This window comes from Perca flavescens, chromosome 12 (assembly GCF_004354835.1).
Source record: "Perca flavescens isolate YP-PL-M2 chromosome 12, PFLA_1.0, whole genome shotgun sequence".
NCBI classification, from domain to species: Eukaryota; Metazoa; Chordata; class Actinopteri; order Perciformes; family Percidae; genus Perca; species Perca flavescens.
This window is the reverse complement of record NC_041342.1, coordinates 32966646-32989568: the sequence shown is the minus strand read 5'-3', so window position 1 is coordinate 32989568 and position 22923 is coordinate 32966646. Positions and strand designations below refer to the sequence as shown.

General features: G+C 41.4%; 1 protein-coding gene across 1 annotated transcript; it reads left to right on the top strand.

Moving 5' to 3' along the window:
* The first annotated feature begins 10237 nt into the window (after positions 1-10237).
* On the top strand, positions 10238-12993 carry LOC114566034 (neoverrucotoxin subunit alpha). Its single transcript, XM_028594378.1, has 3 exons — positions 10238-10366; positions 10999-11105; positions 11315-12993. The coding sequence occupies exons 2-3, from the start codon at positions 11006-11008 to the stop codon at positions 12991-12993; spliced, it is 1779 nt and encodes a 592-aa protein (XP_028450179.1). The 5' UTR covers positions 10238-10366; positions 10999-11005.
* Positions 12994-22923: the final 9930 nt, after the last annotated feature.

Sequence of the window (22923 nt, the reverse complement as noted above, 5' to 3'; positions counted from 1 at the left end):
TAGATGGATAGAGATAGATATAGATAGATAGATAGATAGATAGATAGATAGATAGATAGATAGATAGATAGATAGAGTCAACGTCATTGTCATTGTGCAGGGTACAAGTACAAAAACAACGAAATGCAGTTTGCCTCCAACCAGAAGCGCAGCAGAAAAGTGAATTGTGATAAACAAAGTATAGACAGGTGGTGCATAGAAAGGACAATAAATATATTGCAGTGTTATAAGAGAAGAATAAATATGGTTATGTAACATGAACAATGTATGAACAACATGTACACATATGTGCAATGTAGTAGCAGTGACAGTAGTAAGAATAATATAGTTATTATTACATTTATATAGCGCTTTATCATAGACACTCAAAGCGCTTCGGGGGGGGGGACTCTAACACCACCAATGTGTAGCACCCACCTGGCCTTACAACGCCAGACGCTCACCACACATTAGCTAAATATTGCTAAATATAGATATAGTTATATGCAGTGTATATAATATAATGTATATATATTATATACACTGCACATAACTATATCTATGACATACACACACAGTTTGGAGTGGCCTGGCTGGAAGTGTTGGCTCTATCTTGTGATATTGCGAGAATCCAGCTGCCGGTCACGTCTATTATTCTGAATGGGGACCTGATCTGGTTTCTTGCTCTTTAAACACACATTGTTACCCCCTATGTGTGAAATTTTATTTTATTTATTTATTTATTCTATATATTTTTAGCAATGAGTAGCCAATCAGTAAGTATATTATCACAACAATATATGCAACAAAATTGCACTGTAATATAATGGTTGTACTATGTATAATAACCCTGAGTGGGTAATGCATTTCAATCAGCTATGGTACTTTGTGATAGCATCTCAAAATAATATTATTAGCAAGATCAGTAACAAGCAGCAAACACATTTTTTGTTTTTGCGTCTAAGTTTAGAATCCATGATTTAGAAATCTACTTCATTAGCTTACACAAGTTAGCTGGTAGCTGTATGTAGTAGCCTATCCCTCGTTTCTACATGAATATTTGTATAAAGTGATTTAAAGATAACACTGTGTTTGAAGCAAGGCAATATAGTAATTGCACAGCATTGCAGTGATTTAATAAAGCCTGTTTTTGGCCTGTGTCTTTTTCACTAACTGGGTACTTTTGCCTGTTCCTTGAGCAGCGTGTGACACCAGGGACGCACTGGCTGTGAAGCGCCGTGAAGGGAAGCCAAGGTAACTTTTGTATAGCTTTTACCAAAAATATCTCCAAGAGATCTATATCTGTTAGATTTGTCGGTAAAGCCAGCTAGATGTCTACAAATAGTTGAACTTTTCATTAAACATTTGCCCTTAATGATCTGCGCTGTTAGTGATTCTTTGCTTTCACTGTCGGTGAAACTGTGTTCAGATTCTCACCGCAGCAAAGGACGTTGTACAAAGAGTGCATCACACAAATCAGCAGATTAGTCTAAGATAGAGTTTTACTCTCAGCTGGAGTTAAAAAAGCTAGCAAGATTGCTCTCAATTAATTCCTGGTAGAGCTTAACACTGACAGTCATGTTGAGGTGGGCAAATTATTTTACACAAAGAGCACCAATGCTTGTTAAAGGTTACCCTGTCATATTAGTTTCCTTCACTGAGCAAACTTAATTTACTTGTCTTTTCTGTGGCTTCATTTTAATAGCATTGCTTAATGCGTAGTGTGATAACACTGTAGCAAATTATAAATGGATTATTGCATATGTGTAGTTTGGATACATGAGTAATGTTGTGGGCATACCATATTCTGAAAACTAACTTATTTGGCTTTTCCTGCAGCAGTCCAAATGCAACAACTCTGGTAAGTTTTGAATCAACCTCTGACATTGAAAAGTAGACATTTAGCTCATTTTAAGTATCTTTTGCTTTAATCATAAGTAACATTCATACAAAATAGAAAGGATATTAGACAGCAAACCTTTCTATATTCATTAAAAAACATGTTGTTGTAACCATTTTCTTTTTTGATCAACACAGCAAAGAGGTCAGTGGAAGTCTGTAAATTCCTGAAGGAATCAAAGTGTTTTCTCCAGTTGTTTATTGACAGATTGAAAACTACGTCATGAAGTTGAGACTCTGCACAGCACACCACCACGATACGGTGATGTTTCCAAATGTGTCTGCATGGTAAGTTCACTTTGGATGTTAAATCCAAAAGTTTTAACATTTAATGGTATTTGATTAAAATGTTATATTCTTTTTTTAATCACCTTTCCATCAACACGCTCTAGACTTGGGCTGGTCTAAAAAATTTCAAACCAGTTTGATGTTAAGCCAAACACCAGACCGGGATACCAAATGTTACCACTAGGTGTTGCCCTGGTCTCAGTTGCTCCCAAGTGAGACTGATAAGAGAGCCCATGAGAGTTTAGCCACTCCAGTCAACATGGTGGCAGCAATGCATCTCTCAATAGTGTAATTGTCCGTCTACAGGGTTGTATTATAAAACAATTGTCTATCCGTAGAATCAAGTAGATTCTGGCAAGTTAAATGCTGACCTGAAAAAATGTGTAGCTGCAGAATTCTACACAACTGGACATAAGGAAAAAACTAAAGACAGAAATATAATTTGATTTTAGTAGGCCTAATTTTACATTATTCAGTCACTTCTTTGTAATTCAGCAAAGCCCCTTAAATAAACCAAAAGACAATAAATGGTTATTTATTACACATCAATAGCTTTTATTTATTTTCATGATTTACATTACTTTCTGTTACGAGCATAATCAAAAAGGAAAACACTAATAGCTATGTGTAATAGACAGCTGGTATTAAACAACAGTGTATGTATAATGTATACTATTTGTTGAAATCATCATGTGTTTTGCATATAATGTGGTTTAATTCAGAAACAAAAACAAGGTATGAGTACTAAATAAATAAGCAAGAGAAGGTGGATGAGCTTCACAAGAGCCCCTCTTAACTCATTTAAAGTATCAGACAGATTAAACAAATAGGTAATAGGGAGGCCCTAGTATCTGAAAAAAAAAATCACCTCCCATTAAGCATAGCAAAATACACCCCAATTATTAATATACATATTAAATATGCAACACGAATATGCCGTCAATGACAGATGTCCAAATGTCAGTTAAATCGGTCAGAAATGTCAGTTTTCAATCAGACAATGTGTTACATATCTGTGCATTGACGACTGCAGTAACTTAAAGTACAACGTAAATCAATAGCAAATGGGGCTGTAACTTTACATCTTGAAGTTGATATAAATGAGTAAAGATTACAACCAGTTGAGATAAAAAACATCAATTGTAATGCAATTTTTAAACGGCCTTCCATCCTAATTATGCTTTTAAACGAAAGTTTGACTTGGGTACCTAAGTTGCATTTTGGACATTACTCTTTAAGGGGTCCTCGAGAAAATATAGTTTTGTAACAATAGAAAATGCAGTTTCACATAATTTTGGGCCATTATTATAACAAAATCTGTGTCTAAAAAGTTTGAATAGCTACTGCAGATACAAAATAAATAACTCAAAAATCTACCAAAAAAACTTGCTAAAGAAATGCACTAGGGACCAACTACAATCCTTAGCTCTGAGAAAAGTAATTTAGTTAGTTTTGATGGGGAAACCCTGCTTTTATTTTGCTGGTTGTTTTTTGTAAGTTCATTCTTCATTAAAAGACAGTAATGTACCCAGTAATGAGCAAGCCAGCATTCAAATTAGAGCTGCTGTTAAAATCTGCCAGCGACAATTGTATATTGTAAAAGACAAAAATGAGACACCTGCTTCCGTCTGCATCTGCCTGAAATCAAAGACTAATTGTTTATCACTTTGGAAATTGATAGACAATTTTTCAATTAATCGTTCAATTAAACATCATTAACTTTGTATGTAACATACTAGAATTGTAAACTTTACAGCCGTTGCAACAGCAACTCAGGGTGTGGGGCATAGAACAAGTCACTTTTATGCTTTCACTTAAAGATTTTTTATTTGGTCTTCCTGAGAACCTGAAAGTCTGTAGGGTTGCATACAGTATACTCTATACACAGTTGATAGTCTTCCAAATAAGTATAACTTATTTTTACTCACAGCTCGTTGTCTTGGACAGTCAAGCTGCTGATGATCTTAAAGTGTAGAAGGAAGTGTAAATTAACTTCACTGTTGAGTCCTTCAACATATGAAGGCACTGCCAGTTGTCAACTGCCTATAGAAAACCCCAAAGATAGAAAAATAATACTTTAATATTATTGATGCTGTTTCGAGTTATCAACCAATGAATTTAACAATGAAACCAGTTGAATTATTTTTACACTCTGATCAATTGTAATTACACATATACATAATTTTAAAACTGAAATGAAATCATGCAGTTATGTTCATGTCACTATATTTATCAACACTGAAACAACTTATAAAGAGTAACAGCTCATTGTGTTTAGCAACTTACCATTCAGTTTGTCTCTGATTAGGGAGGACGAGTTCTTCTTCACTTCACTCTGTAGCTTCTTTTTATATGCACAATACACAGTGTGCAGTGCATATAGTCACACAACTAATTCATTATGAATTGGATAGTAAACGGGCAATCAGTTAGATAGATGACGTAGATTAACTTAATTTGATTTAAGGCCAGGCAAGGCAATTTTATTTATATAGCACATTTCAGCAACAAGCTGCTCCCCCCGCGACCCGACACCGGATAAGCGGACGAAGATGGATGGATGGATTTCAGCAACAGGGCAATTCAAAGTGCTTTACATAAAAGATTAAAGAGCAATTAAAAACGAATAAAAAAAATTCAAAATAAATAAAATACGAGAATGAAATTCACAGTGCAGTATAAGAAATTAAAGAAAGGCAACATCAAAAAGAAAGGTCTTCAGCCTGGATTTAAAAGAACAGAGTTGCGGCAGACCTGCAGTTTTCTGGGAGTTTGTTCCAGATATGTGGAGCATAAAAACTGAACACTGCTACCCCCTGTTTAGTTCTGACTCTGGGGACAACAAGCAGACCTGTCCCAGACCACCTGAGAGGTCTGGGTGGTTTGTAGTGCAATAGTAGATCAGAAATGTATTTTGGCCCTAAACCGTTTAGTGATTTATAAACCAGCAGAAGTACTTTGAAATCAATTCTTTGAGGCACAGGAAGCTGGAGTGATGTGATCCACTTTCTTGGTCTTAGTGAGGACTCGAGCAGCAGCGTTTTGAATCAGCTGCAGCTGTCTGATTGATTTTTTTAGGGAGACCTGTAAAGACACCGTTACAGTAGTCAAGTCTACTGAAGATAAAAGCATAGACAAGTTTTTTCAAATCCTGCTGAGACATAAGTCCTTTAACTATTGAAATATTCTTAAGGTGATAATAGGCTGACTTTTTTATTGTCTTAATGTGGCTGTTGAAATTCAGGTCTGAGTCTATGACTACACCAAGATTTCTGGCTTTGTCTGTTGTTTTTTAACATTGCCATTTGAAGCTGAGCGCTGACTTTCAGTCGTTCCTCTTTTGCTCCGAAAACAACCACCTCATTTAATTTGTTCAATGCACTTAGTCAGTTTTTGTATTGGACAATAATCCCCAGGCGTTAATGTTATGCAAATGTGTGTGTCGTCCGCATAACTATGGTAATTTATCTTGTTGTTTTCCGTAATCTGAGCCAGTGGAAGCATGTAGATATTAAACAGAAGATGCCCCAGAATGGAGCCTTGGGGAACTCCACACGTCATATTTGTATGCTCAGATGCATAATTACCTATAGACACAAAGTAGTCCCTATTCTTTAAGTAGGATTCAAACCAGTTTAGTACTGAGCCAGAAAGGCCAACTCAGTTTTCCAATTGATCTAGTAATATGTCATGGTTGCCCGTGTCAAATGCAGTACTGAGATCTAGTAATACTAAGACTGTAGTTTTGCCACTGTCTGTGTTTAAGTGGATGTCAAGACTCAGTGCCGCCCCAGTACTGTGTTTGAAAACCTGACTGGAAGGCATCAAAATTGTTTAGTGACAAGAAAGGGTGAGTTGTTGAAAAAATGCTTTTTCAATGATTAAAAATGGAAGGTTTGATATCGGCCTATAGTTTCTCATTAGTGACGTGTCTAGATTGTTCTTTTTTAATAGTGGCTTGATGACTGCAGTTTTGAGGGCCTGTGGGAAGATACCTGAAAGAAGAGACGTGTTTACAATCTGTAGAAGATGTGAAGACAAACAATTTAAAACATTTTTGAAAACGCCTGTTGGTAGAATATCAAGGCAACAGGAGGAGGTTTTCAGATTTTGTATAATGTCCTCCAGGTTTTTGTGGTTGATCGTATGACATTTTGTTCATATTGGAATTAGTTTTAGCTGGACACTGTGACAACACATATCCTGTACTTGATATGGAGGCATTGACTGTTGTTGGATTTTGTCTATGAAGAAGTTCATTGCAGGCCTTGGTGGATAAAAGTTCAGATGCTACTGGTATTTAAAGTGCTGCTCATCAAGTATCAACAAGTATAATTTATTTTGGCATTAAACCCATTTCTGATTCTTATTTGTCATTTCACTGATTACTTGCATACACAGAAACAAACTAAAAATGTTTTGTCATCAGTCACAGTGCAATTAACAATTGTTTCTATTTGTAGGCCTTGCAGCTCCCATATAGAAGTGATGCTGTAGGTCAGTATTCTTTTAATCCTGCCCCTGTGGTTAATGTGATAAGGTGAACCGTGGGGAGACCTGCTTTTCTAAGTTCAAAGGGGTAGAGACGCTGCTATTCTCTTTTGATGACTGCTGTGGTGTTGGTCATTTAGGTCTGGTTGCCCGACAGGTGAACTCCCAGGAACTTCACGCTGCTGACCCATCTCCACAACAGCACCGTCAATTTGCAGCGGTGCATGTTGCCCACACTGTAAGCACAACACATTATAAGCATGTTGTGAGTTTTATGATTATCAAAAAAGTTCAAATGATTAAAAACAATTACATAAGAAAAGTCATCAGTAAAATACCTTTGTTTTTCTGAACTTTGATTATATACATACCAAAAGTTAATCTCACGGCCAGAAACAGATCAAGATAAACATGAACATAAACTGGGTTAATGACTCGACAACACGTGAGAGTATTTCCCAGTAAAATTTAACATCACCGCAGAAGAACTTTGGTCAACACAACCACAATGTTTCTGATGGTCCTTATCACAGACCCAACTCATAAAATACAAAAAGAACAAAGTTTTTCTCCTCCCTCTACACTCTGCAGGTCATGCCATTTCTGGGAAATCAGCCTGATTCTTCTCTGTGCCGCCTCCTATTAATAAATGAAGATCTAGGGGCGTTTCTCTCTCAGAGAAAATATAATGTCTGAAACTACAGCTGTGCCTCAGATGATCACACACATCTTCACTGTAAGTACATTCATTCTCTTTTGTTAATGTGCTGTTGCATGACCCAGTTCTGCTGTGGAGTAAGAGTCCTGCAGTTTCTAGTTGCTTAACCAATGACTGTGGATATGTTTTTATATGACGTAAAAGCAATGCAGTAATAGATACTGTGTCATAAAAGTTTCCCAGAGGGGATCAATAAAGTATTCTGATTCTGAAGTAGATAGATAAAAAGAAGCTCCATAGAAAAGGAGGATATGTTCAAGGTAGGCTTATGCAAATACAGTACATCTGCAGGAAGGAAAACAGACTAACAATTTATGATGCCTATGAACAGATGAGAGAGGGTTTGTTCAGAGTTTTTATAGAATGGAATGTAGCAGATTTACAACAAGTTTAGAAGTCCACCTTTTACTTTTTGCTTTTTTATAAAGCATTTGACTATTGATAGAAGTTTGCAAAGTGTATTGGGAGTAAAATAAGCCTGTACCCATATTAGCAGACATTGCCCTCTTAGGTTAGCAATGTCAGTCCACTACTTTGGTACAGACTGATATATCAATACAAATATTGCATGGATTGCTGAAAAATCAGACCCTTGTGTTTAAAGAAAAAAGCAGTACCATAAGTAAACTTTTTTATTATTATTATTCTATTTAGTTAATTTGTGGTTTGGAGTCTGTGTCATTGAAGTATTTTTACAATAGCCTTGCACCTACATAGTATGTGGGTATAACTATGCTCCAACTAATTCAGACATTCATGTTTACCTCAAATGTTCACCTCAGAATGAATTATATTAACTTTGGTTATACTTTAATCTAATCATCAGGTCAAATGACCGTAAAACTAATGATATTCCCATCAGTCCCAGCTGTACTTTGTGTTTGTGATTGCAAATGTTAACATGCTAACATGATAAATTATAATGGTGAAAGCTGCTGAACATTAGCTGCAATATTTTCATTGTGAGCATTCTGACAGTAATGTAACCGCTCACAGAGCAACATTAGACTAATTAGTATGGCTGTACAGTCAATGGTTCCCTTTTGTTTTCTATTTACTTAAATCATATTTGCCCTCATGGCCCAAAAGGTTTGGCTTATGGCGAGGCGTAAATGTTCTTCAGTTGTTGATGTTATAAAAGTAGGAAATAAAAAATGAATACTAAACCCACCAGACTCCATATAAATAAACAGTAATTTTAGCATTGAAAATATACTTTATTCAAAGTCGAAAGAAACAATAAAACTATGAAAAGTAATTTTGGGTCGTCTTTCCACTGTTCCAACCATCACAACTCTATGAAATAAACACATAGTTTACTGATTTACATGTGGAAATATTTGCTCTATACACACTAAAAGTTTTGTTTTTTAAAATGGAGTCTGGTGGGTTTAACTCTAGCGACTTCAGAGCTGTTTCTGGTTAAACAGAAAGGTCTTAAAGAGGTTTTAAAGGTCTATCTCTATAGGGATCCTTTCCATAATGTTGTCAGACACTTAGAATATTAATCGGAGTCTGTCAGCGGCAAAACAGCACTTTTGTGAAGATAAATAGTAAAGCTTTTTCCCTATTAACTCACATTATAGCTTGTTTCGCCGATGCAGACTGCAGCGATTTTACTTAATACTGGACTAATGTCAAAGATTGTTGTTCCCATCAGTCACTTACACACAAAAAGGTTGAAAGGTTGAACCAGGTTGAAAAAATGTAGTTACCCTTTAATATCATCACAGCATTTTAAGGAACCTAATTTAGAATACCTATAGTTGACAAGAAGGTTCAAGAATACAAGAAGTAATTATATATGTATAATCTGCACAAAATGTCTTCTAATCATGTGACTAAGGGGGATCATGAAAAACAGGGCCAGAAAGAATCAGTGCCTGTGACAGATTTATAACCTCCATACCCCTCTTATCTATGTTCCTGCAGACAGTATTCCTTATCTAGTTACTTATTAAAGGGGATTACACTGAATGACCTAAGAGCACAAGAAGATGGAAGAAAACATGCAGCTCCACAACTTGTTCGAAGGCTGCAGACATGAGTGACAAATGGCCCAAATAATTCGGATAATGCAGCCACTGCACATGATCACAGCTACCCTCTTCATACACAAGATGGCAGTATAGGCTGCAAGCAGTGTTGTCAGTTCTGGCCCTCTGAAGCACCACAATGTTGAAAAGAAGAGCAAAATGACCACAAAGACACAAAATGTAAGAAGGAGTAGAGGACGTTTTACAAGTTCGTATCACCATCTGGCACCACTGTTCTCTACTTCACTCCACACTTGATGTTCGCTAAACCCCTCCTGCAAACATTATTATCCAATCATAGCTCAGCAACTGTAACAAGTCACAACCTTATAGAATCTATGGTTACAACACTTGCCAAATCAGGCGCAGGTTTGGAAACTTTTAAATTGCGGAAAATTGTACGACTCTAACGTTAAAGTCCAGGTTCTCAGCAAAAATCAACAATGCACAATTACTGTGTTTATTCATGTAATAAATGATTGCCAAATAAATAACTTTAAATATTCTAATATGAAATAATATCAATAAATATCTATTTAAATTTCATGTTTTGCCTCTTTTTAGTTGTGTTGGGTCTCATTGGTAGGGGACTATGGTAGGGGGAGCACCAGGGGGGGTCCATGTCACCCCTACACCCGCTCCATGTACCTCCTGCTGAGATGGTTGCATGGTACTGTAGTAAGAACTACTAGCTTTCTACCTTAGTACTGGATGCTGTTAAGAGTTTAGCCTAACGTTAGCAGTATCCTCAGCCACAATTACGTTATGTGCCAAACATTGGTTAGTACTGAAACTAAAAGCCTCTTCTCTTTGTCAATCAGTAGAATCCCTTTCCTGCTGCTGATATAACTCTACGGATAATGTGAATCAGAGTCCATTGTTGTGACCTCCCTCTTCAACTACACAAACAACTTCTTCCTGCACAAAATGTTCTGAAACCAAACATTTAAAACAGGTGAGCTTTCTGAATTAAACAGGAATAACTTCATTAACAGGATTAATTACAAACACTTGTTGCTGCTAGTTATTATGTGAACAGATGGTATTAATAATAATAATAATAATAATAATATTATTATGACTTATTCATCAGGAGTTGGTTAAGGTGTTTGATCTATACAATCCAAACCTGCTCATAACTATTCATTAGGAGTCTTTGTTTGTTGTTCGTTTGTGTCGATCTGATGAATGTCTTTTAGCAGTTTGTGGTCTCCACCAACTCCTAAGTGAAATATGTCTGTTTAGCTGCTAAATGCTCCACTATGTTTACCATGTGAAGAGGTCTCAGTATTATGAGCTCCAGGTGTTATGATGCAAACAAATCATCTGTGTGGAAGAACGTTTGGCACAATGGAGATTTAAAGAGGGGGTGTGCATTTATTTTGCGTTTTCCCTTCCTCTTTGTTTTTATTTCGTTATGTAAACAAGTCTGTTTACTGACATTGTACCTGCATACAGTACATTTAAACTAAACCTTTTTTTGAATTAGCAGCAAGTTTGTGTCTGTTTGCTGTGAAGATTTGAGGGTGGTTGGATATTATAAGAGAAGTGAATTAACAAGCTGTTGTCCATTTTGTCCATTTCAAGCTGAGCGATGGACTCAAAAGCCAACAGGACGATTGAGGTGGCGGCACTCGGCCGGCCTTTTGGCCTGGGGATGTTGTACGACTGCCGCGAAGACTCACTCGTCCCCGGTAAAGATACAATTAATGCAATGCATTACAACTACACATTAAAGCTGCAGTGGGTAGACTGCAAAAAAAATGCCAGAATTTTAAGAAGAGTGAGACCTCTTCCTGCAGCTCTCATTCTTCCCTCTCTGTCGCACAGGCAATACATAACGTTTGTGCCTGTTCTTGTCTGGTCGGTTCTGAAAGCTTAACTTGATTTTTTGTTTTTGCAGGAATGACACTGTGGGACCGTGATAACCTAATGAGTAATATTGGAGAAAGACCACAACACTACAATGATTTTGAGATAGTTGCATCTGAATCAATTGCAGATAAATCTTCAGCACTAAATGTTAAAGCATCGCTGAAGGCAAGTTTTTTGGGTGGACTAGTAGAGGTTGGAGGATCGGCCAAATACCTGAATGACAGTAAGACTTCCAAAAATCAGGCCAGAGTAACTCTGAAATACAAAGCTACCACAAAGGTCAAGGAACTGTCGATGGATCATCTTGGAAGAGGCAATGTGAAGCATCCGTATGTCTTTGATCAAGGATTAGCAACACATGTAGTCACAGCTATTCTTTATGGGGCACAAGCCTTCTTTGTCTTTGACCGTGAGGTGTCCGAAAAGGAAGATCATCAAGACATTCAGGGCAACTTGAAGGTGATGATCAAGAAGATTCCCTGCTTAGCGATAGAGGGTGAAGGTTCGCTGAAAATGGAAGACAAGGACAGAGAAAAGGTTGACAAATTCTCCTGCAGATTCTTTGGAGACTTTTCACTTCAGAAATCTCCTACATCCTTTCAGGATGCAGTTGAAGTCTACCAAAGCCTCCCAAAATTGTTGGGAGCCAACGGAGAAAATGCCGTACCAATGAAGGTCTGGTTGTTGCCATTAACAATTTTAGATTCTAATGCTGCTAAAGTCGTCCGTCAGATAAGTACAAGATTAGTTCAAGAATCACAAAATGTCCTGGAGGACTTTAGTGAGCTGGAAATGAGGTACAATGATGCACTGAGAACCACCACTGCACAGCAGTTCCCACAGATTGGCAAAAAGATTAAAACATTTAGAGAAATGTGCTTGGAATTCAAGCTGGAATTCCAACGAACCTTGGCAAAGAAACTTCCGTCAATCCGAGGAGGAGGAGAAGAGGAGGCTGGGCTCGCAGAGATCCTGAAGAAGAGACATTCTTCTCCTTTCAACAGCAAAAACCTGAACAACTGGATGGACTGTAGAGAGAGAGAAATCTGCATGTTAAAGTCTTTCACCAACATTATGAAAAACACTAAGATTGTCCCTTCTCAAAATGGTCTTCATGAGGAAATTCTCAGTGCACAACATGCTGTGTGTTTTGTTTGCACCTCACTTGAAAGTGCTGAACCGTACCTCTCAGCCTTATCAAACTACTTAAAACAAACAACAGACGACCCTCAAGGTGCACATACCCAAGATGTAGAGAAGGAACAATGGTACGCCTCAACAGAAGTAGCTCAAGAAATGAGGCTTGAAGCAAAGCTCTTCAGTGACTTTGCAGAGGCCAACAAGGAGAACAAGAACATTAAGTTCCTGACAGTGGGTTCAACAAATGAGACATGGAAAGGTTCAAGCATCTACCTTTTTAAAGAAGGCTTTACTGTCAGTGAGAACTTTGAGCCGCCTTCAAAGCCTGAAACAGTGACAGTAAGTGATATAAACCACAACAGTGTGACGCTGAAGGTTTCTCCACCCAGATTTGGAGCAGAGGACATCACCTCCTACTCTGTTGAGTACTGTGTAAGTGAAGAGGATGGATGGAAAAAGAAGACAGCATCACAGGCTGAAGAAGTCAAAGTGAGCGATCTAAATCCTAACAGAGTATATGTTCAGATGCAGAGCAGTGACCTCAGTAGGTGTTGGGCCAGCCAATGAAGTCAGTGGTTCCACTAAAACGTTACCTTGCAGCCCTCCTGGAAAACCTCAAGTTGAACCAAACTCAAGAGACATATCTGTTAGCTGGGAGAAACCTGCTGAGCTTGGACAAGATGTCCACATTTTGAGCTACATCGTGGAGTACGCCAAAACAGTCAACGGGGCCAAAACAGGCAATGGGGTGAAAGAGGAAGATCTCCAATGGAACAAAATGATGGCAAGAGCTGAAAAGGCAATCATATCAGAGCTTCAGTCAGAGACAGAATATGTTGTCAGGGTCAGATGTGATTGTGGTGAAGCTGGCAGAAGCAAAGAAAGCATCACTGGAAACGTCCGCACAACAGAGTTTACACTAACAGAATCCCTCAACACTAAAAGCGAAAGGATGAATTCTGATTCACCATCAGTTTACAAACTAACTCTGACAGAAGAAAATATGTGCATCAGTGGATGCCGAAGATTCAGTTTTGGCAAAGAAAGCACAAAACAAAATCGCACTATAATGCTTTTCGGGGTGACCGGATCAGGAAAGTGCACTCTGATCAATGCAATGATCAACTACATACTTGGTGTAGAGTGGAAGGACAGTTTCCGATTCAAAGTAATTGACAAGAATCAGTCGAGATCACTAACTAAAAGCAAGACCTCTGAAGTCACTGTGTACAAAATCAACCACCAGGATGGTTTTAAAATCAACTACTCACTGACCATTGTTGACACTCCAGGTTTTGAAGATACAGGAGGCATAGAAAGAGACGAGGAGATAATTGAACATCTGCGCAATCTCTTCTCTGCTGAGTGTTTCAGTGAAATTGCTGCTGTGTGTTTTGTAGCTCAGGCTACTTTAACACAACTCACACCATCACAGAAACGTTTGTTGGATTCTGTGCTCTCAATCTTTGGCAAAGATGTGGCAGAAAACATCTGGGTTCTGGTGACATCTGCAGACGGCCAGCAACCACCAGTTCTAGAGGCAATCACTGCTTCAGGTGTCCCATGTCCTAAAACAAAAGACGGGCTGCCAGTTCACTTCAAATTCAATAATTCAGCGTTGTTTACAGGCAACAAATCTTCTGCAGCAGACGGCATGAGTGAGCATGATGAAGATGAAGATGGAGGCTTTCATCAGATGTGTTGGAACATGGGAACAAAAGGCATGAAGAGGTTCTTTGTTGCTTTAAATGTCATAGACACCAAAAGCTTGACAGTGATGAAAAACATCCTCAGAGAAAGAAAGCAGCTTGAGAAGTCACTTGAAGATTTGCAGAAGCAGGTTAAAACTGAGCTAGCCAAGCTTGAAGAGATAAAAGAGGCAACTGCATTTGTTCCTGTGATGGCTGAGGTGAAGACACTGATAGAGAGATCTACTGAGTGTTTCAACAAACTTAAAGTAAAAACACTGAAGCCAAATCCTCTCTCCACTTCCAAGTACATTGACATGCTTATTGAGGGAGAGAAATCTGAGGCCAAGCCAGGCTGGAAGCAACGAGTTCTGTCCCTGAAAGCCATAAAAAGACGACATCTCGGGTTTGATTCGTACAAATCTATACTTCAGGAAATGTTTGACTCTAGACCCTAACAAGACCTAAACAGATAACCACCAAGACAAAGAGGAGATCCATTCTGACCCAGTTTATAAAGAAAAAATGGGACACAGAGTCAGTTTTCGTTCCTACCCTCACCTATGGTCATGAAGGCTGGGTCATGACCGAAAGAACGAGATCCAGGGTACAAGCGGCTGAAATGGGTTTCCTCAGGAGGGTGGCTGGCGTCTCCCTTAGAGATAGGGTGAGAAGCTCAGTCATCCGTGAGGAGCTCGGAGTAGAGCCGCTGCTCCTTTGCGTCGAAAGGAGCCAGTTGAGGTCGTTCGGGTATATCTGGTAAGGATGCCCCCTGGGCGCCTCCCTGGGGAGGTGTTCCAGGCACGTCCAGCTGGGAGGAGGCCTCGGGGAAGACCCAGGACTAGGTGGAGGGATTATATCTCCAACCTGGCCTGGGAACGCCTCGGGATCCCCCAGTCGGAGCTGGTTAATGTTGCTCGGGAAAGGGAAGTTTGGGGTCCCCTGCTGGAGCTGCTCCCCCCGCGACCCGACACCGGATAAGCGGACGAAGATGGATGAATGGATGGATGGACACAGAGTCTCAATACTGAGATACTTAGACTTAATGCCCAGACACACCAACCAGACGGCTGACCCTCGGCAGAAAAGCCAGTCGGACTGATCAGTCTCCCCAAGTTGGTCCAAAAAGTGCCTCAGAACACACCAAAGTGACGAGACGTAATACGTCTCCATAACAGCAGGCGGCGCTAATCTGTATTGTTGCCCAAAAATGAAAACCAGCGGCTGATTGGACGAACGCGTTACATGGGTCTGGTTTCTCTGGAAATTAAAAGAATGACTGTCATGGCGGCTCGTTCAGAATACAATCTCATATTGTACTGAAATAGTTTGTGTTTCTGAAAACATTTTAAGCGAGAAATAGGCCATGCAGTTGCTGAATCTGTCTTCATTTCAGATTGATAAAGGTCAGTTTAAAAGATTTTCGTCAGATTTTGAGAGACTCTGGACACGCTCATCCCGCTCCCCGTTTCTGGGTTAGCACTCCACTAATCAGATGAGTCATTTGAGTCCGACTGCTGGCAATGCCCGCCCAATCAAAATAACGTGACTATTACACGACCAGGCGTGAGACCGGGTTGTGGACCTACAGTCTGTTGAGATGCGTCTCCAAATGCAGAAACCAAGCGCAATCACACCATAAAACCATGGGCGTCAGTTTGGTTTGAAATGTGCTGGGGACAGAGACGCATTTGGAAGTGCATTTCCAGAAATGCTGGGTACAATGATATTCATTTTTTTCTCTTTTGCGCAGGTCATGTTTTGAAAGACGCTGTCCTGTAGCTTACTTAATAAAAATGTATTCAAAAATGTGATGATGTCCAACATGTTTTATGAAGAAGAAGCCTTAAGTTTTCAAAAACCATTAGACAGGCATTCTAAAACGCTTAACGTGGTTTAATGCAGGGTGCGAACTACTTAATAAGACATGGGCTCCCCTGAAAACGTGATTTGTAAAATTTTGGGGAGGTCTCTAAAAATATTGACGATGTGTCATTTTGACATGCAATTTCAGTTTTGTGTGATGTGATATTGTGGATTATTATGTGTAAAATTGCAAAAATATTCATCCATGCATGACGGCGATTTAAACCTAATTCACTTCAATAAAGATAAATAAACATGCTATTCTTGTTATGAGCATCAAGGCGTGGCGGCGCTGCGGTGCAAATTCGACTAATTTTTAGGACATGTTAACTTAAATATTTGCAGAAAAAATATAAACATTGGAGGCCATTAATCGGCGCGCAAAGTCCTAGAAATCCATTCTGCAGTAAGCGTCATATAAACGAGGAAGCCCGGGGCCCCCGTCTGGGCCTGGCTCCAGCTCGTCAGCGAGCATCTGGTGGCCGGGTTTGCCACGGAGCCCTGCCAGGCACAGCCCGAAAAAGCTACGTGGCTCCCATCTCTCCAGCCCATGGGCCCACCACCTGTGGGAGGAACCACTGGGGTCGGGTGCGCTGCCACATGGGTGGCAGTGAAGGTCAGGGGCCTCGACGGACCAGACCTGGGCAGCAGACGCTGGCTCTGGAGACGTGGAACTTACCTGGTGGGGCTTACCTCTACACACAGTCTCGGTTCTGGAACCGTACTCCTGGATAGGGGTTGGATTCTTTTCTTCTCCGGAGTTGCCCAGGGTGTGAGGCGCCGGGCGGGTGTGGGGATACTCACAAGCCCCCGGCTGAGCGCCGCTACGTTGGAGTTTACCCCGGTGGACGAGAGGGTCGCCTCCCTACGCCTGCGGGTTGTGGGGGGGGAAACTCTGACTGTTGTTTGTGCATATGCACCAAACAGGAGTTCAGAGTATGCAGCCTTATTGGAGACCTTGAGTGGAGTCCTGCATGGGGCTCCAGTGGGGGACTCCATTGTTCTGCTGGGGGACTTCAACGCGCACGTGGGCAATGATGGAGATACATGGAGAGGCGTGATTGGGAGGAACGGCCTCCCTGATCTAAACCAGAGTGGTTGTTCGTTGTTGGACTTCTGTGCTAGTCATGGATAGTCTATAACAAACACCATATTCGAACATAGGGATGCTCATAAGTGTACTTGGTACCAGAGCACCCAATGGCCAAAGGTCAATGATCGATTTTATAATCGTTTCATCTGATCTGAGGCCGTATGTTTTGGACACTCGGGTGAAGAGGGGGGCGGAGCTGTCAACCGATCACCATCTGGTGGTGAGTTGGGTCAGGGGGTGAGGGAAGACTCTGGACAGACCTGGTAAGCCCAAACGGGTAGTGCGGGTAAATTGGGAACGTCTGGAGGAGGCCCATGTCCGACAGACTTTCAACTCACACCTCCAGCGGAGCTTTTTGTGCATCCCTGTGGAGGCTGGGGGCATTGAACCCGAGTGGACAATGTTCAAAGTTTCCATTGCTGAAGCTGCGGCGAGGAGCTGTGTTCTTAAGAGTCTTAGGTGCCTCAAGGGGCAGTAACCCACGAACACCGTGGTGGACACCAGTGGTCAGGGAAGCCGTCCGACTGAAGAAGGAGTCTTTCCGGGATATGTTATCCCAGAGGACTCCAGAGGCAGTTGCAGGGTACCGAAGGGCCCGAAGGGCTGCAGCCTCTGCTGTGAAAGAGGCAAAGCAGCGGGTGTGGGAGAAGTTTGGAGAAGGACCTTCGGTCGGCACCAATGTGCTTCTGGAAAACTGTTCGCCACCTCAGGAGGGGGAAGCGGGGAACCATCCAAGCTGTGTACAGTAAGGATGGGACACTGTTGACCTCAAATGAGGAGGTAATAGGGCAGTGCAAGGAGCACTTTGAGGAACTCCTGAATCCGACTAATACTCTATGTTAGAGGCAGAGCTGGAGGATGATGGGGGATTGTCGTCAATTTCCCAGGCGGAAGTCACTGATGTAGTCAAACAACTCCACCGTGGCAAAGCCCCGGGGATTGATAAGATCCGTCCAGAAATGCTCAAGGCTCTGGGTGTGGAGGGGCTGTCCTGGTTGACACGCCTCTTCAACATTGCGTGGAAGTCTGGGACAGTGCCAAAGGAGTGGCAGACCGGGGTGGTGGTTTCCCTTTTTAAAAAGGGGGGCCAGAGGGTGTGTGCCAATTACAGGGGTATCACACTTCTCAGCCTCCCTGGTAAAGTCTACTCCAAGGTGCTGGAAAGGAGGGTTCGGCCGATAGTCGAACCACAGGTTGAAGAGGAACAATGCGGATTCTGTCCTGGTCGTGGAACAACGGACCAGCTCTTCACTCTCGCAAGGATCCTGGAGGGAGCCTGGGAGTATGCCCAACCGGTCTACATGTGATTTGTGGATCTGGAAAAGGCATATGACCGGGTCTCCCGGGAGATACTGTGGGAGGTGCTGTGGGAGCATGGGGTGAGGGGGTGGACAGCGAGAGCTGTGTCCGGGTTCTCGGCAGTAAGTCGGACTCGTTTCAGGTGAGGGTTGGTCTCCGCCAGGGCTGCGCTCTGTCACCAATCCTGTTTTTAATATTTATGGACATATGGTGGGGAGGGGTTGCAGTTCGGTGGGCTGGGGATCTCATCGCTGCTCTTTGCAGATGATGTGGTCCTGACGGCATCATCGGCCTGTGACCTTCAGCACTCAATGGATCGGTTCGCAGCCGAGTGTGAAGCGGCTGGGATGAGGATCAGCACCTCCAGTGTTTCCTCTATGTTGATTGGCAAGTGGCGGTCCGCCACGGTTAGATTTCCCCCGCCACGGTATCAGAAATAAAGCCGTCTATCATCGACTGTTAGAAAGCACGTCGGAGAATAGCGCGGGCACACGCTTCACAACGCGAGTGGGCACGCTTGCCAGTCTGAGAAAAGGGAGAAAGAAAAAAGAGACAGGCTATGCGGAGGACCCAGTTGAGATGGCATGTGTGCATCCTTGAGAACTGTAAGTCGTATAACTAATATTGTCAGTTCATTTAAGCCTGTATTAGTCTATAGTTCTTGCACATTTTTAGTTTCACCTTCACCTGCTAGCTAAATTGCACGTGGCTGTTGATTCAATACAACGCCCTTGATATCAGATCATGGCATAGTAGGCTAAACCGTGATTATTTCATACATTCATGAAACATATTGGGGAAAATTCATTCAACGTAATTCACAGCCAAATAACAATTAAAAGTTGGCTATGTTATTTGAACATTTATAACCTAACCTGGCACTGCCTCCAACTTGGTGTCTGCTGCGGTGCGCAGCGCAGCTCGCCCGTGCGCCGCTGCCCTTTTTTTCATAAACTTCGCTCTCAGCTCCTCTGCCAGTTGCTGCATGAACTTCCTACGGGACATTTTACAGCTGGTGTACAACTCCAGCCAGTTGTAGCATGTATAAAGTTATATGAACACGTAGACAGCTACCGTCCATCTACGTGTACCGCGCCTTTCACAGAGCGATCGCCCGGTGCTTTTCTTCTGATTCAGAACCGAGTCCATCCACGCCTTAGCTACGTTACAGACAGACTTCGGCCCATCGGTGATGCCCACACTTGTTACTCGAGACCGCTAGTTACATTTCTCTGACAGAGACTATGATTATTACTAAACAACCAAGATGCATCTTCAACCACGCAAAAGATTAAAAACAAAACCGCGAAAATCCAAGCGGTCAATATCGTATATGTCCAAAATAGGTAAAAGTGATTTTATTTTCATCCCTTTTGTGTAATGTATATAAAAACAATTTTAAATGAAAATACAGACTATTTTAGGAAAAGTCAGGTACCAGCAGGATTGTATTTTTTTTATTTAGCAAAGTTATTACAAATATAAATTTCAAAACAGTCAAAATGACCATCCTGGCCGTTCTAGTGTTAAGGAACAGGCCACAGGGGGACCATCTAGCAGCATGTATGCTACTCAGCATTAATGGGCCACCTCTTTCTGAATTCCCCTATAACCGAGCCTTGGAGTTATTTTTCCAAAAGCCAAGAAAAATCAAATGCACACAGCAAGGCTGCCAACTTTGCCACAGAGGCAAATGTGCAATTAGTTTCATTATGAATGGTTTCATACTATATATATATATATAGCCTACTTTGGGTTTTGGTTTCCCTATGAAGAAATTTATTTTGTAGACCTACAGTTCCTCAAAAATCCAGTTCAATCAAAACGAAATGAAAATATGCCTCATCGTGTGTGAATAGAAGTGAATAAATATACTGGGGGGTTCTGACAGATCTGCCCCCATGATGCTAAAAAAAATCATAGAAGAAACACTGACCTCTAAATCTGAGGCCATGGTTCTCAGCAGGAAACCGGTGGAGTGCCTATTCCAGGTAGGGAATGAGTCCTTACCCCAAGTGAAGGAGGTCAAGTACCTTGGGGTTTTCTTTGCGAGTGAGGGGACAATGGAGCGGTAGATCGGCGCGGTGGGTGCGGTATTACATTCAATTTATCGCACTGTTGTGACGAAAAGAGAGCTGAGCCAGAAGGCAAAGCTCTCGATCTATGAAGGCTGGGTCATGACCGAAAGAACGAGATCCAGGGTGCAAGTGGCCAAAATGGGTTTCCTCAGGAGTAGAGCCGGAGCTCTGCTCCTTCGCGTCGAAAGAAGCCAGTTGAGGTGGTTCGGGCATCTAGTAAGGATGCCCCCTGGGCGCCTCCGTAGGGAGGTGTTCCAGGCACGTCCAGCTGGGAGGAGGCCTCGGGGAAGACCCAGGACTAGGTGGAGGGATTATATCTCCACCCTGGCCTTGGAACGCCTCGGGATCCCCCAGTCGGAGCTGGTTAGTGTTGCTCGGGAAAGGGAAGTTTGGGGTCCCCTGCTGGAGCTGCTCCCCCCGCGACCCGACACCGGATAAGCGGATGAAGATGGATGGATAGACAAGTTCAGGACGCGTCAAGAGACTCTTTGTTTGCGACTAAATTAGGAACCAGCTTTGAGAATGTGGTGTAATCCACGGCATGTCCTGTCTCCTGCACGCCCTACCCAGGCGCCACCACCCCTCGACTAAACCGAGCGGAGTATATTCAGTAAGTGAGAACACGTCTGACACGGACAATCTACTGTTGGGTGCGACATGTTAGAAAGGGACACACGGGACTAGGTCTGCACCTGATTCTTTGGACTCCTGATTCTGATAACCCCTTTCCTGCCAGGTTCACTAGCAGCTCCTTGGCTGGTTAGGTTTGCATTCTCTGTTTGCCAACCTGGTTCTGACCTTTTGCCTGTTTAAGGGATTAAAGATTTTGGACTTTCTCTTAATGTACTGTCTCGAGTTGAGCTTTTGGGTGACTGGAAACATTACAAACTGGCGTGTATGGCCCACGAAAGGCAAGCCTGTGTGTTACGATGACAACACACAGGGTCAAATAAACCTTGAACTCTGGCTCCTTTTTGAGCTATTGATTAGGAGGGTGAGGAAAGGAAGGAAGTAGGAAGAAGTATTATAAGATTAAAGAAGAGAGAGAGCGAAAGAAGATAGTTAAGGTCATCCTCGTCCATACTGTTACTATTTCATCATCTGGTGTTGTATATTTTCATCTGGTGTATTATCTTTGCTCTATTTACTTGACTGTATTCAATTGTATTTCTTTGATTGGAGCCCTGTGTGACTGGTGTCTGTGAAAGGTGCTATATAAATACACTTTGCTTACTATAGCGGGAATGTGCCTGGAGAGGTGGAGCAACACTGAAAGAGAAGAGCGTCTATGTCACATTTCCTATTTAATCAGATTAACGTGAAAGAAAGTCTCAGATACTGCAGTGCAGCGTAGACAAGTCTCTGTGTTTCTCAACAAAACAGCAGAATATGCGCCAACAGCTGGTGAGTATCTGGTCAAATTTACTCTAACCAGATTCTGACTTTTTTATGTGTACATAAAATGTATTTTTTTATTTTTTATCAGAACAACATGTACATGTTGGATCTAAAAAACAGAGGTATCAGTCTTATAGTCCTGTAAATGGCACACGGCCCGTAGGCCTTTTAGATCTGATTTTAATTATCTAACCTCAATGCCTATTCTCCGCTTATTCATTAATGGTCTAATTGTACTAAAACACTGAAATGAGAACAGAGATGATAGAGTAGCTTTAAGACTTTACTGAACAGTATTATAAGTATCACAAATGCACATGGGCGTCAGATTGGTTTGAAATGTGCTGGGGACAGAGACAGATTCGGAAGTGCATTTTCAGAAGTGCTGGGTACAATGACGCATTCATTTTTTTTTCTCTTTTGCGGAGGTCATATTTTGAAAGACGCTGTCCTGCAGCTTACTAAAGTAAATGAATAACAATGTATACAAAAATTTGATGATGACACATTTTATGAAGAAAAAAGCTGTAAGTTTTCAAAAAGCATTAGAAAGGCAGGGGACATTCTAAAACGCTTAACGTGAAAAAAATTAACATGGTTTAATGTACCTAAACATCGATCAATGAACACCAAATTTCTCATGGCCATATCTTGTCATGAACACTTTAAGCCTGCCAAAAAAACTAAACTTAAATCAAACGATTATAGAAGTTATTTCACATTAACGTTTTCTTCTTCATTAGACGCCTATGGTGATGAAAAAGCTTAACGTGGTTTAATGTACCTGATCACCAAATTTCTCTCTCATATTTCGCCTCATAACCACTGAAAGCTGTCCAAAAATATAACCCAAAGTCCTATTATTATGAATGTTATCTCACATTAAGCGTTTCTGCCTCACATTTGTGTGTGTGTGTGTGTGTGTGTGTGTGTGTGTGTTGTGTGTTTGTGTGTGCATGCTTGTGTGTCGGGGCGATTGTATGCAAAAAAAAAATTCTGATTGATTTGTAATGCTGAAATAGTCTTTAGATAGTTGTATGCAGTATGGACGCCACTGTAAAGCTACTCAAGATGG